Raw genomic sequence first — 13842 nt, 5'->3', positions numbered from 1 at the left:
GCAGTATCGATGAAGCCCTATTTTGAAAATTTAGTGACTTAAAACAGATTATTTTGCTGCAAAGTCCGTAAATAATATCTAGCTTTCTTTTCTGTTGGGAAAAAGTGATTCGCGTTATAATTGTCATAACTAACATTTTAATTTGTCTCTGACTATTTGGTTACCACCTAAATTATGTTTGATAAATAAATTGCCAAGTTCGTTGGGGTCGACCTCATCTTATTTCATAATTAAGTTTATGATTAAGCCTCGAGGTCAGACCGGCGAGGCGTCAATCAGACGATGATATATTTATATTGAAATATCTTTGACTCTGAGTGTCATCAGCGAATACTTACCATATTTTCATGGTACTGTAAAATGTTCGGTGCTATAATTCAAATCTGTATAAAACATCTCAATGGAATGAAATATATACAGAATGCATTTTCTAACTCGGGACTGGCCCTGTGAATATGTAAAGTACTCAACCACTTCCACAAAAAAATATTAATTTGAATAACAAAAAATACTGATCACACCATCAAAATATTTGCCTGTATTCCTTATCATGCTGCTCCTTAAAATCAACACAAGTGACAAAAAATTATTAACATGACAGTAGTTTACAATGTTTAATTATTTCGCACGCAATATATTTATTTGCATCTCTAATAATAATTAATGCACCAATATACAAAAACTGCCTTAAAAATGGACCTATAACCCTATACATTATTCATACGCCGAAGTATACGATAATTTAAATGAAGTTTAGGTCATCTGAATCGATTAAAATTTGTGCACTTAGGCAAATCAAAATTTTCCAATATAGGTAGATATAATTTGTATCCAGTAGGTACTTCACAGGTACAAGAAACTTGATCTTTAACATACTTCTCACGTAAATTTTAATTATTTTCGTATTAAAGTAATTACTTTTCATAAAACTGTACAAAATAGAAGTGTGTCAGTGAAAATCTACCTGCTAAGACATCAGTGAAGTTGCCATTGTTTTCATTTCATTCAGTTCACACGGACAGACACGAGCGTCCTTGCCGAGCGTACTTATAAACGTGATATAATGTCGATGTTCTTCTTTCGGTTCCACAATCTGCGCCGTGCTGAAGAGAAGAGAAAGAAGATCAATAGGAACCCGAGAAACAGTCGAAATATGGCTTCGGATACGGTCACAGCCCCATCGCGCCTGCTCGAGCGACCGCTCAGCGCGCCCGTCGACAGTCTCGACGAAATCGCCCTGCAGATACCCAGGTTAACTCACTGTTTCATCCTTCCACTTAGCTTTGTGCTACAAACCCTTTGTGCTTTTGCTCTCAGTTTCTTACAGTACAATCTCCGTACTTCGATCTCTTCATATTCAAGTGCGCTCTAACTTTAGAGGTTGAAACGTATTTATGTCAGTATATTTAGGTACTCTTAAGCACGTGCTCTTTAAAGAATAAACTCTTATTTCTTGTTTTTCATCTTCGAAATTTGAATGGCTTTATTTTGAAATGGAAATATTTATGTTAACTTTACACGAATAGGGCCCTTAATTAATACTTAGTTTATAAATGTCATTGTTATTGATATTAGTTTCTGTAGTGATATGAGTGAACTAACAGTTCTAATGAATAGATATAAATATTCGTAGAAATATTTTTGTCACGTATTTCTTTCGGTTTCAGCCACAAATATAAACTGTCGGTCTGTACAACAGCAATAAAACGAAGTGGCGATCTTAAAATAAGTCGCTTATCAATACGACATCTTGTCTTGATGATAACGTCATCTCGCACACTCTTTACGATCACTTCTTTTTTACCCGACTGCCCCGAATAAGAGCTGTTTCTCGAACGTATATATGTATATCGATTTCTTTAGTCTTCTCTGCAGCCTAAGGTCTAAAGGAATGGACGGTTTTCAACATACGAGGTATATTCGGCAAAACTGTAGAAATGACATATACAGAGGGGGGCCTACATTGTTTACTATAAAAAATAGATTTCAAATGAAAGCTAATAATTAGCTTATTCTAAATGCAATTTATTGAGAGAACATCATATCATTTCACTTAATCAATGAAATGTGCTGCGTCGCGTTTTTGTTAACCAATTCTTAACTAAAAGGTACCTAACTATCGGACTTAAAACTAAGATAGTACAAAAATATTATTTAACAAAAATACGCGGTATAAACAGAATTTATTAAAACAATTAAATACAACGCTACGAGAATAATTTATGAATAATTAAATCAAAGTACTCGGGGGAAAGAAAACAAAATTCGAAAATATGCAAAATGTAACTTGAGAGAAGAATACGCGTTGCAAGTAAAATGAAGCAGAAAATAACTAAGTTAGGGTAATGGTAGGTAGCTACCAGGATTGAGACAGAGGTGTGACATCTAGACAGTGTAGAAAATGTAGAATTGCTTACAGAAATAAGGTTGTTTTTATTTGAATACATCTTTAAATAGTACATAACAAAGTACATAAGAAATCTACCTGCCCTTTGTATGTATGTACGTTCAGATCTTTTAAACTACGCAACGGATTTCAATGCAGTTATTATCAATAGATAGAGGAATTTTGGAGAATGGTTTACATAAACAAAATAAATAAGTATCATGGGACACTTGACACCAATTTTATTGACTTAGTCCCAAACCAAGCAAAGCTTGTACTAGGCAACGGATAAACATACTTAAATACCTACATATTAAACATCCAAGACCCGAGAACAAACATTCGTATTATTCATACAAATAGCTGCCATGGCTGGGGATCGAACCCCTGACCTCAAGCTTCGTAGTCACGTTCCACCACTTGGCCATCTGTTCGTCACATATTTACTTGTATATCTAGCGACATATCTAATACTTATATATGCATAGTGCCATCCACGAAGACTCGTGATTTTGTAAAAATTAGACATTAATGACATTGTAACAAGAACCACGGCACGCGTCATCGTGAAATAACACTACCTTATATCTAGCGACACGTTCCGGCTAATGTCGCTCACTAATCACTAATGAATGATGAGTGCAGTCAGAACTGAAATAGAACGCGGCGTACTCGTAACTATGCCATTCTGGTAGAAAATCAAATCGAACTGGCAACTATAGTTTTGAAATTTAATTTAATGTTCTTCTTACATTTATTTCCGATGTGATGATTTTCCTACATGTAGGTAGTTAGATGAAAATCTCTTGTTATAAGATTTGTACGCCGTTTAAGCGGCAAAAACTGGAGAACTTTCAAATGTTGGCATAACACCTGTTGACCATCTAACCTACTTTTTTAATAAATAAACCTTCGACTTTGACTAGACAAACATAAAATTATAGTTTTCTATGAATTGGCATTTGGTGAACACATGAACACATCAACGGCTGTATATTTTTTTGTAGCGACACGGTGAATATAAAGGATCCCTTGGGCGGTTAAGCTGGCTCTATCTCTGCGCAGCGATAAACTACTTAAGATAAACCTCATGAAACTGACGTTCAAAAAGGGTCACATAAAACATGCGATAGCCGCTTTATGAAGAAACACATCAAAACAAGTAGGAATCCCTACTTATTAAACCAAAAAAATAATAATTTTCTTAAAAAAAATTCAAAGAAAAGTAGCACCGATTTCAACATGACTTACTTGACTTGACTTCAAGCTAGTTTCCGAGGTGTGTTTTACTTTTTTTCGTTATTTCTTACTTTTTAGAGACTTGTTGCCAAAGTATGTATATCTTACAACGATTCCATTAAGCCCAAACAAGGCTTAATTACAAGTCGGTTAAAATACCAAAACCTTCTCCTAAATGAAACAAATACTTTTCTGAAAACTGCATCAAAATCGGTTCAGCTAAATGAAAGATAATCGCGACACAAACATATATACCTACGAGTACAGTCACCAGCACCAATATCTGACACAACAAGCGTGCATAAATATCTGATACGACTCTATTTCTAGGGCCGGAAGGACGTGTCAGATATTTTTACACGCTCCGCTGTGGTAGATATTAATGCTGGTGACTGTACATTCGATACAGGTCAAACTGAGAAGCTCCTTTTTTTTGAAGTCCGTTATTTAAAAGCCACTAAACTGGCATAAAATAAATAACTCACAGGCTATGCGAGGCTGCGAGTCGCAGCGTAAGCTGTGCCTGTTGTCGTGAGCTCCGTCTCACGAAAGAGGTAAACGCTTTATCTATGGTTATCTTGTCTATGAATATTGTCTGTGGTTAAAGTAACCGTTAATTTCAATGTCAAAAGTTTTCCTCACAAGCACTACTATTCAGTTGGTTCAGTATCATTTTGTTAGTTGAAAGGTAATAACGTCTCTGTGCAATATAGTGATAGTGCTTCACCAGCTGCAATTTCCTAAGAACTAAGTATAGTTTGTTCCTTGCTAAATTTCATCCTTTACTTCATGCGTCTCGCTGACTTTACTTATTAAAACTATCAAGCTACTACGGGATTGATTATTCCGAACCGCGAGCCTGGTGCTCCTGTTCCTCCCAATGGAGGCTATCGCCGAATATAGGGAAGACACAAGACATTTTAATAAAATAGAAGAGACTGGCGTCGGTACTCCGATTTTGTGGTCAAGAGGTGCCTTATTCAGGCACCGTATGACTTGGGTATCACCATGTGAACTCTTAATAGACGCGAGGACAGTATCACGCTATAAATGGTAAGTCAATTTTAGGGTAGGTATCTTTTGTAAACTGCTAAGCATTCAAAACAAGAACTGGCTGAAATGATTCTAAGTCAACGCGGACGAAGTCGCGGGCACAGCTAGTAGTTGAATGAATATATCTAATAGAAATAAATATCTGGTTGAACAAAATTAGCTAAAAATAAATACACACGGACCGCATGGAAAAGGCAGTGGACAACTTTAAGATTCTATAAATATATATATGGTATAGGTACGCAACTTTTATGTATGTTGTTATATTTAATTTAGTTAACAAATTGTCAACTTAGAGAGAGACTAGGCTGACGCGAAAGTAAAGGTATTCATGCTATATAAATAGCAAAGAGAAATCTCGCTAAAAAGTATAACTGCAGGAAAAAGTACTTAAAACTGAATGCATATAGTACAATCGGATAAGTACCTAAGTTCAAAGTCAAAGTCAAAATATCTTTATTCAATTTAGGCTAAAACAAGCACTTATGAATGTCAAAAAAAAATCTACCACCGGTTCGGAAAAACCTCTGTTGAAAAGACGTTACACGTTCAGCGACGAAACCAACAAATGTTTTTACAAAATCCGACTTGTTCTGGTCGAGATGCTGCCAAAAAAAAACTGTCGACTATAAAGGTTCCTTTTCTTTTTGACTAACCCTAAAAATACTTAATAAAATTTATGATACATGCTTATGAAGATTTTTTATGGTATGGGGACAAACGAGCACACGGACCGCTTTTATTATTATTATTTTCCCTAATAGTTCGGATAACTACTTCCGCTTCCTGATTTGGCATTGAGGTACCTATCTAACTTTTTTATTGTTTCCTGTATCCGCATTTCGCAACCCGCGCTGCGCCAATTAGAGAGCTCTTATTGAAATACAAACGCATTGTTCATAATCCCCGGTCGGTTCGATTCCCGTGTCGGGGCAGATATTTGTACGAAAAATACGAATGTTTGTTCTCGGGTCTTGGGTGTTTAATATGTATTTAAGTATGTATATATCTATATAATTATATTTATCCGTTGCTTAGTACCCATAACACAAGCTTTGCTAAGCTTACTTTGGGACTAGGTCAATTGGTGTGGATTGTCCCGTGATATTTATTTATTTATTTATAATCAGTTAATAAAATTACACCGGGCGTACTGTACCACATTGGCAAGTGAGGAAGCAGCCTCAAATTAAGAACCCAATAAAAACATGTACATACCTACACATAGCGAGCAGGCAGAGCGATCCAAGTGTGCATGTGTATGAAAAATTGCTTATACGAGTTAAGATGACAATATTATGATTACGTAAAAAGAATTTTGAATCTGTGACGACATGCGGCGGGATCGAGACTTGGCGGTAACGCAAGCAAATGCCCCTTGCTTGTCTCATCCCAACGCAAATACTTTCCGCGAATATCTAACAACATGCGCCATGACCACGAGACGAAGTGCAACTGAGCCGAAATATCGAGCTGCTCTAAAATCAAGGTACGCTGAACAAAACCCGATCATCGTAATTTTATATACTCAGGGGCAATTTAAAGAAAGCATTTTTATTTCTATGTCGCTGTTACATCAAGTATACACTGTGCTACGGCGCTAGGAGAAGTCAATGCTAATTCATTGACTGCAACAAAATGGCCCGGCTATATGGTTTTACTTAAAACGCAATTAATTCAGCATAGTACAGTCAGTTGCACAAATAAGTAGGTATCTATTCGAACCACTCAAAAATATGTTACTACGGCCTTATTGCGTCGGAATAAGAATTTGTGGTACTTATTTTTGAACTATAAGCGTTTTGTTACTATAAGCGTTTATAGTAACAAAACGCTTATAGTAACAAAACACCCTTCCAGCTATTCGCCAATAGTACTTAATGATACAACAATTGAACGGGTTGATAGTTTCAGATATTTAGGCAGTTTAATCACCAAGGACTCCAGGTGTACGCCTGATATTGTCACACGGATTGCTATGGTAAAAACAGCTTTTAACCATAAAAAACAACTGTTAAAGTCACGCAGCTTGTCATGTAAAAGCAAGAAACATTTGATTAAGATGTACATCTGGAGTATTGCTCTTTATGGATGTGGAACGTGGACACTGACACAGAATGATAGGGCAAGACTGGAAGCCTTTGAGATGTGGTGCTGGAGGAGAATGAAAGGCATAAGTTGGATGGAAAGGAAGACCAATGAGGAAGTCTTGAGATTGGTTGAAGAACGGAGAACAATCCTGAACACTATAGATGCTAGACGCGGGAATATGATCGGGCATTTGATACGACACGACGACTTCTTCAAAACAATTTTGGAAGGAAAGATCGAGGGGAAGAGAGGAAGAGGTCGACCTAGGCGCAGCTACATCGATCAGATAAAGGAGAAAGTTGGCGTCGCGTCGTATCAAGAGGTCAAGAGGATGGCTCAAAGGAGGGATGTGTGGAAGATACTCCACCGACAAGAGTAGGTATAACTCTTAAGTTGAAGAAGAAGAGAAGATTTTTGAACTTTGAATAAGTTCATATTTTTACACTTGACTGTAGGTACATGGTTTGGTATGTGACTAACAACCTAAAAACGTTAAAAAAACAAGCGAAACTTTAACGGTGGGGTGGATATAGTGGTTAAGGATCTATAACTGTCCTGGACCTGTAACAGATGACGTAGGTAAACTTGGAATCAGAAACCGTTCTATTTAAAACATATTGATATATAGGTACATATAGATATATACTCTTACACTAAGATAGTCCTCGAGCCATATGTAGGCAAGTTGGCAGCACTTTGTATAATGAGCTCCAGTACTTGCCGCGTGGGTAAGTTTAGCTAGCTCTTAGTAATAACCACCTAATTGCCTCTAATGCATCACACACACGTCACTGCGCCGACCGCGAGCTGTCGCGAAGCAATTAAAAGCATGGATGTATTCCCACTTGACATTTGTACCCGCCCATTCAGGGAACAATTTATTTGAATGTCGAAGGAAGATCACCTGGGGGTGATTTTTTAAATGAAGCTTGTTAAAATTTAAACCCTTCTCAATAACTTTACTTGAAAATTTAATTCGAGCCGTAACAAAATAATAATAAATTATTGATTCAAGAGCTGTTTTGCGGAGGTACTGGAACAGTCATAACGCAAGTTATTAGGCAAATGTGCAATGTCACATAAAAGTTAATTACCTACAATAAACATTGATCTGTATGCAAGTACGCTGGCTTTTGTTAACTAAAATAAGCGTCCAATATTTTCTGATAATCTAACCGGCGGACTAATAATTTTTAATTAGTAATCAATTGGGTACTTATGAAAAAACGCAATAGTTCCTTCGAAGGAACAGCCAAAGGAACTACCGCTAATAATCCACCCGACTGTTCGAATTATGTACGTAAAAGGTATTGATTCTGCAGGAAGGGTAATCATCTAAGAGAACGATTGTAATGTAATATATTATGTACTCACGACTCGAGTCCGAAGGGATTTCGTGAAACTGTTTTCCGATATGCCTCCAAATTTAGGTATATTTTATACCTTATACCTTAGGCTGCTATTTACTCTTAAACTACTGATAATTCTCAAACAAACTTAGCCGTTATAGTTTTCCTTGAAAGTTTGATATTCTTACTACAATCCTGAATTTTTTCAAATTTTTCTACCCGCCGGTTTAGATTTTAGAGGGGCCCCCTCGTCGTAATTTGATTGCTTAGTAGCGACATCTCTTGTCTGGGTGAGCGGTTTGTTCCGAAAGAGTGTGACGTCTATCGACGCAACATAGATGTCGCTATAGTGCTGCTGCTTAAGCAGCAATGTAGAAATAAGCAACCTGAGATATGTATGCATAGGAAAAATTCGTGTCTAGATTCCTGTCCAGCAGTGGTGTAGGGGTTATAGCACGCAGCACGGAATGCTGAGGACCTGGGTTCGATTCCCAGTGCTGGTCTTTTTTTTCTGGTTTTTGTGTGCATCCATGTCTCAGTTTGTATTTTCGATATGGTTTCACGGGATAGATACCCGTAAAAGTAACAAATTTGGAGTTGAAATAAAAAATACAAAAAGACTCCAAAAAAACAATCATAACGAGTTTAATTTATCACTGTACTCTACAGTTCCCTAAAGGCAGTCACAAACACCTAAGCTAACCCTCACCTCAGAATTTCAGATAATGATAATGTCGACAAAAAATGGATCAAAATATTTACTTAGGTCTTGTTTCAAAGGGTCGTTCTAAACATAATTCTTCCAAAGCGGATAATATCTGGTTACCCAGCGAATGGGAAGATAACAATTTAAAAAAATACGTGTTTCTAAAAGTTAAAAAAATTCCAGTGAGTAGGTATCATCTATGCACGCTTTAGTTAATTTGCTGTGCAGTTAGTATTTTTGATGTGACTGTACCTAGTATCGAAGTACCTAAAATAATTTATTTGTCTAGCATTAGAGCAAAAAAAGTAATGTCGTGCTGATGTCAATGTTCGAATTATCTGCAGTACTAGTTTTGCTAAACATTTAGTTAATTTGTATTGAAATAATTTAATTGATGTACCTACAAAAGGCAAAAGTATATAAATGATGAGAATAAATTGATAGGCAATTATTTATTTGATGTGCAATTAATAATAATCTTAATGATAATGACCACATGGTTATTGTCTATCGCACTCGGAATCAGCATCGCTTTCACCTTTCACCAGTTCTTTCCACCACACGATATGAGACCGGGGTAGATATAATAAAATAGATATAATTAAATTTTATTAATTTTGTAATTGTAATCTTAATCGCTGCGCCCAACAGGGTACATAATGTGATCTCCTAGTTTAAGTCACACCACCTTTAAAACCATTATGTGCAATACTCGTAAAGTATTGAGTGAATGCGATCGCAAGCGCCAGAGCGTTAGACAATAAGGCCACTGAACCGCGTCAGGTCTCTCGACGCCCTCCCAGCTGATCAACGGGGACAATGGACTACACGTCACGGAGATATATTCAATTATCGTCGACGATAACACGAGTTGGACTGATTTGACGGGCCTAATATTTACCCTCGCGTTACGAGTATGTCAGATTCTGAATCGCTTACTAGCAACCTTTTTTTAGGGTTCCGTACCCAAAGGGTGCCAACGGGACCCTATTACTGAGACTCCGCTGTCTGTCTGTCTGTCTGTCTGTCTGCCTGTCTGTCACAGGGCTCTATCTCTTACGAGTAAGCCTTAAAAGTTAGACACTTGAAATTTTCACAGATTATGTATTACTGCGGCCGCTATAACAACAAATACTAAAAACAAAATAAAGCTACACATTAAAGGGGGTCTTCTTACAATAAACGTGTTTTTAGCGTTTTTTGGTTGCTACGCGTTATTAGCCGAGAACCGAGTCGCCTAGCAACAGGTAGCTATGTCGTTTGTATATTTACCTTAAGGTTTGCGATTTTTATGATGTTTTATAAAACCTTCGATAATATAATATTGTAACTGTCTGATTGTGTGGTTGATTCGTTTTTGTGCAAAATTAATAAAGCAATTTATGAACCACAAACCTCAATGAAGCCAACTTTGATAAAGCGCTCGCCAAATCCACGCCGTATAATCATTATGTTTACACTGTGTATTTAACACTATTTACAAGGTTTATAATACAGTTTAAAATTTATTCACACTAGTCGAGCTTATTATTTAATTATACAACTTACGAAGTCCGCCGAATTTCCCGCGAATGAACCGAGCAATTTTTTTTCTGCCGCGGGCGCCGCGGCGCGTGGCAAGAGTCTAAAGCGCTATTCAGCCTCCGACAGGGCGACAACTAAAGAGGATGAGAATTTCAAATTGTTCTTTATTCAAAATACTTGCACCTAGTGCTTACATTTTGGTGATATATTTTTATTAACTTGTAATGTAATGTAACTAGTTATGGTTGTTCGGGTGGAATTAATATTTCAACTTAAATTTGAAGTGGATATCTTCAACCGATTGAGCTGAAATTTTGCATGCATATATAAATCCGATGACAATGCAATATTAATATGACTTAGAGCTGATCTGATGATGAAGTTAGATGTTGGCCATAGGAACTCTGTAATAAAACGACACGACCGCATCGATTTTGGTCTCATTTGATTCTTCTTGTCGACTTTGGTTACCAGGGCCAAAAGTACCGCCAGCAAAAAAGCTTGTATTTGAATTTTTTACAAAAAAATATTTCTGAAATATTTCATTCTTCACTCGCACTTGACCGATTTTTTACCATTACTGGCAGGAAAAGCTACTCTTGGTTACGCTAGGTTTTTTTTTATTTCTAAAGAGTTAATTTAGTCTACTTATATACCTACAGGGAGTCTTTTACCGAAATATTACCTACAGGAGATTAGTGCATTAGTTTGACTGAACGCCCCTGTAGCAATGTCCTTGCATTTTTATATTTTACTGATTTATTTTTTATTAATTTGTCAGTTCTTATTTAACTGTCGTAGGGGAGAGTGGGGTATGACGGGGTATGGAGATGTACTAATCGTGATTGCTCATGCTCAGCCACACTGACTACGGATTGAGAAGACCAAAATAACAAGGCGATTGATTTGTGAGGAACATAAACAAAATTGTAATAACGCAGAAGATATTACCATTTTGTTTATGCTCCTCTGCGAGCTTTTCATATATGTCCTGCATCGATGACAAGTCTTCACTAACAGCTTATTTTGCACTTTCTATGAAAATACGTACTTTCAGCTTTCTGACGTCCGGGTCGCACACGTGATTGATTTGCCTTGTTATTTTGGTCTTCTCAATCCGTAGTCAGTGTGGCTGAGCAATCACGATTAGTAAATCTCCATCTCAAACTGTTGGTGTTTCTTTTACAAACTGTGTATGTATATTTATTATCGAGGTATAAATCATTTCCTTTTTGATTTTTCAACAACAGGACAGGGGCCATTTTAAATAATAATCATTAATTAAATTCATTACCATTACCCAATAAAATTTACCCTTCACGTATGTCAGTCACTTAACTTCATTAATGTTATCTTGAATGCCAGTAATTTTATATTAGGTATAGATATTTATGTTTTTTTTTATGTTATCAAAGAGTAAGTATGCAAGCAATGAAACCTTTTACATTTAGAACATTAATTTGAAAATAAAGCAGACATTATGGGAAAACAAACATAACAAGACTAGCCTATTTAAAAAAGTGAACATAACGGGAAAGCAGAAATAATGGTAATGCTAATATTATAGGAATGTAAACATTATGAATAGACGACTTCCTGAGATTGTGCACATTTTAAATCGCAGACATTTTGAGAAAGCTGACAAAATAGAAGTGCTAACATTGTGGAAACGCAGACATTTTGCGAAAAATACATTTTAGGAAAGCGGATATTTCAGGCTTGAGCCAATTTTACGGGGGTATTCTTCTCTCCTTATTCTTCACACTAATTTGACACCCTGGGAAAGACTTAGGATAGTTTTTATCGTGGAAAATTGCATAGTTTCCGCGGGGAGCATAAGAACCGAAATTTACTGAACCGGCCGTCTATTTGTTCTGCATAATAAATCGCGAAACTTTAATTAACAATTCATTTAATTACCATTTACCTAAATAAAAACGCTTGCTGTTTAACATGAATAAACATGCACCTATAAGTATCGGATAAATTCTAACCACGAACAAATCAATTTTAAGTAGTTAATAGGTAACTGTTGTTAACCCGAGCTTGAAGTCGTTGGCAATAGAGATGTGTGAAAAATAACGTCACGATAAAAAAAAACACGGTATTACCGTGTCACTTTCTAAAAGGATCATCGTGACATGGGAAGGCGAATGGCGTTAAAAAAATCACGTATTTTTAATATGTCTCTGACAATCACGCAACGATAACGTTTTGGTATCTAATAAATAACTGATACTACTTTAAAAAAATATATAATAAATTATTATAAGGTAGGTTAGACGGAGTAAGCTAATTGTTTTTCACGAGCTCTCTCGAAAGTATTCACTACATAATATAGTTCCGTAACATATCACTTTCGAGTACACAAACGTAATTATACCGATATGTCAGCGACCAGCGTGACAAAGTCACGTTATTTTTCACTGTGTTTTTTTTTGTAACTGTAACGACGGTCACGCACGGCGAAAGAGAAATAACGCTTTCGCCCATCTCTAGTTGGCAAGCACAAGAATTAGCGATAGTTATCCCTAATTGCCTTTTCAAGTACAAAGGGACTCCAATACGGTGATCGAAAAGTTTTTAATTGGCTTTGTGGAACTTCGTTTACGTTTCGACGTGAATACGTCTTAAACAGTGAAAGTTTAACTGCAATGGTATATATTTTTTCAGTAACTACTTAGAACTTGATATAATAGTAAGATACGATTTATATTTCAGAATAATTGTCTCAGCCTGCTTAAACGACAATTGGACCAATCATATGACTAATGACTTTTATGAGGCGTTTTTTTAGCCTATATACGTCCCACTGCTGGGCACAGGCATAATTTTCTCAAAATGCTATAATTTTATACCTACACCCATAGTCCTCTATATTACGTTCAAAAATCATTGGCAATGACCAACATTTAATAACCGGTTTTACTATGACAACTTTCTTGTCTGTGGTAGTAGGTAACAGCAGTAACGTAATGTACAGTACTATCATTACAATATCAAATTAAATACTGAAATGAGTTGAAGATTAGAGAGCTAGATTGCTCATCTGCATTATTTCCAGTCTGTTATCTAACACCCTGAGACCCATTCTCAGTAAGATCCAGATGCATCTATGATGCTTCGTACATGTCATGTCGAGTCGACAAGAATTGACCAGCTGATCCAGTCATGCAGATGGACTGGGGCCTCATTCTACATTGTCTCTTTCCATATTGTTATCGTATTGTCTACGTGGTGGCAGCTCTTATTGACTTGACAGTAAAGGCGATCGAGTCGAAAACAATTCGATTGCAATAGGTGTAAACAAAACCAAATTAGAATGAGTGAGACCCCTGGACTCTCGGACATATGGACTATCCGACATTAGGGCATTATAACCTTTGAACTTTTTGACAATGGACAATGTGACACCTGGACTCTCAGACATATGGACTATCCGACATTAAGGCATTATAACCTTCGAACTTTTTGACAATGGACAATGTGACACC

The 13842-nt window shown here is 36.5% G+C and overlaps 1 protein-coding gene across 3 annotated transcripts in view; it reads left to right on the top strand.

Annotated features, from left to right (window-relative positions):
* SLO2 (slowpoke 2) overlaps window positions 1–13842 on the top strand; it is a 149259-nt gene that overhangs the window by 69090 nt on the left and 66327 nt on the right. For 2 of the 3 annotated variants that reach the window (XM_074097332.1, XM_074097322.1), the window contains exon 1: window positions 950–1251. The exons of the other annotated variant lie outside the window; for it this stretch is intronic. In XM_074097332.1, the coding sequence (XP_073953433.1) occupies window positions 1064–1251 (188 nt within the window). In that variant the 5' untranslated portion in view covers window positions 950–1063. Of the gene's footprint in view, window positions 1–949; window positions 1252–13842 lie in introns of those variants that run through there. 3 annotated transcript variants of the gene reach the window in all.

The sequence above is a fragment of the Choristoneura fumiferana genome, chromosome Z, assembly GCF_025370935.1.
Source record: "Choristoneura fumiferana chromosome Z, NRCan_CFum_1, whole genome shotgun sequence".
Classification (NCBI taxonomy): Eukaryota; Metazoa; Arthropoda; class Insecta; order Lepidoptera; family Tortricidae; genus Choristoneura; species Choristoneura fumiferana.
Note: the sequence above shows the minus strand (reverse complement) of the source record. Positions and strands in the feature narration are given on the sequence as shown.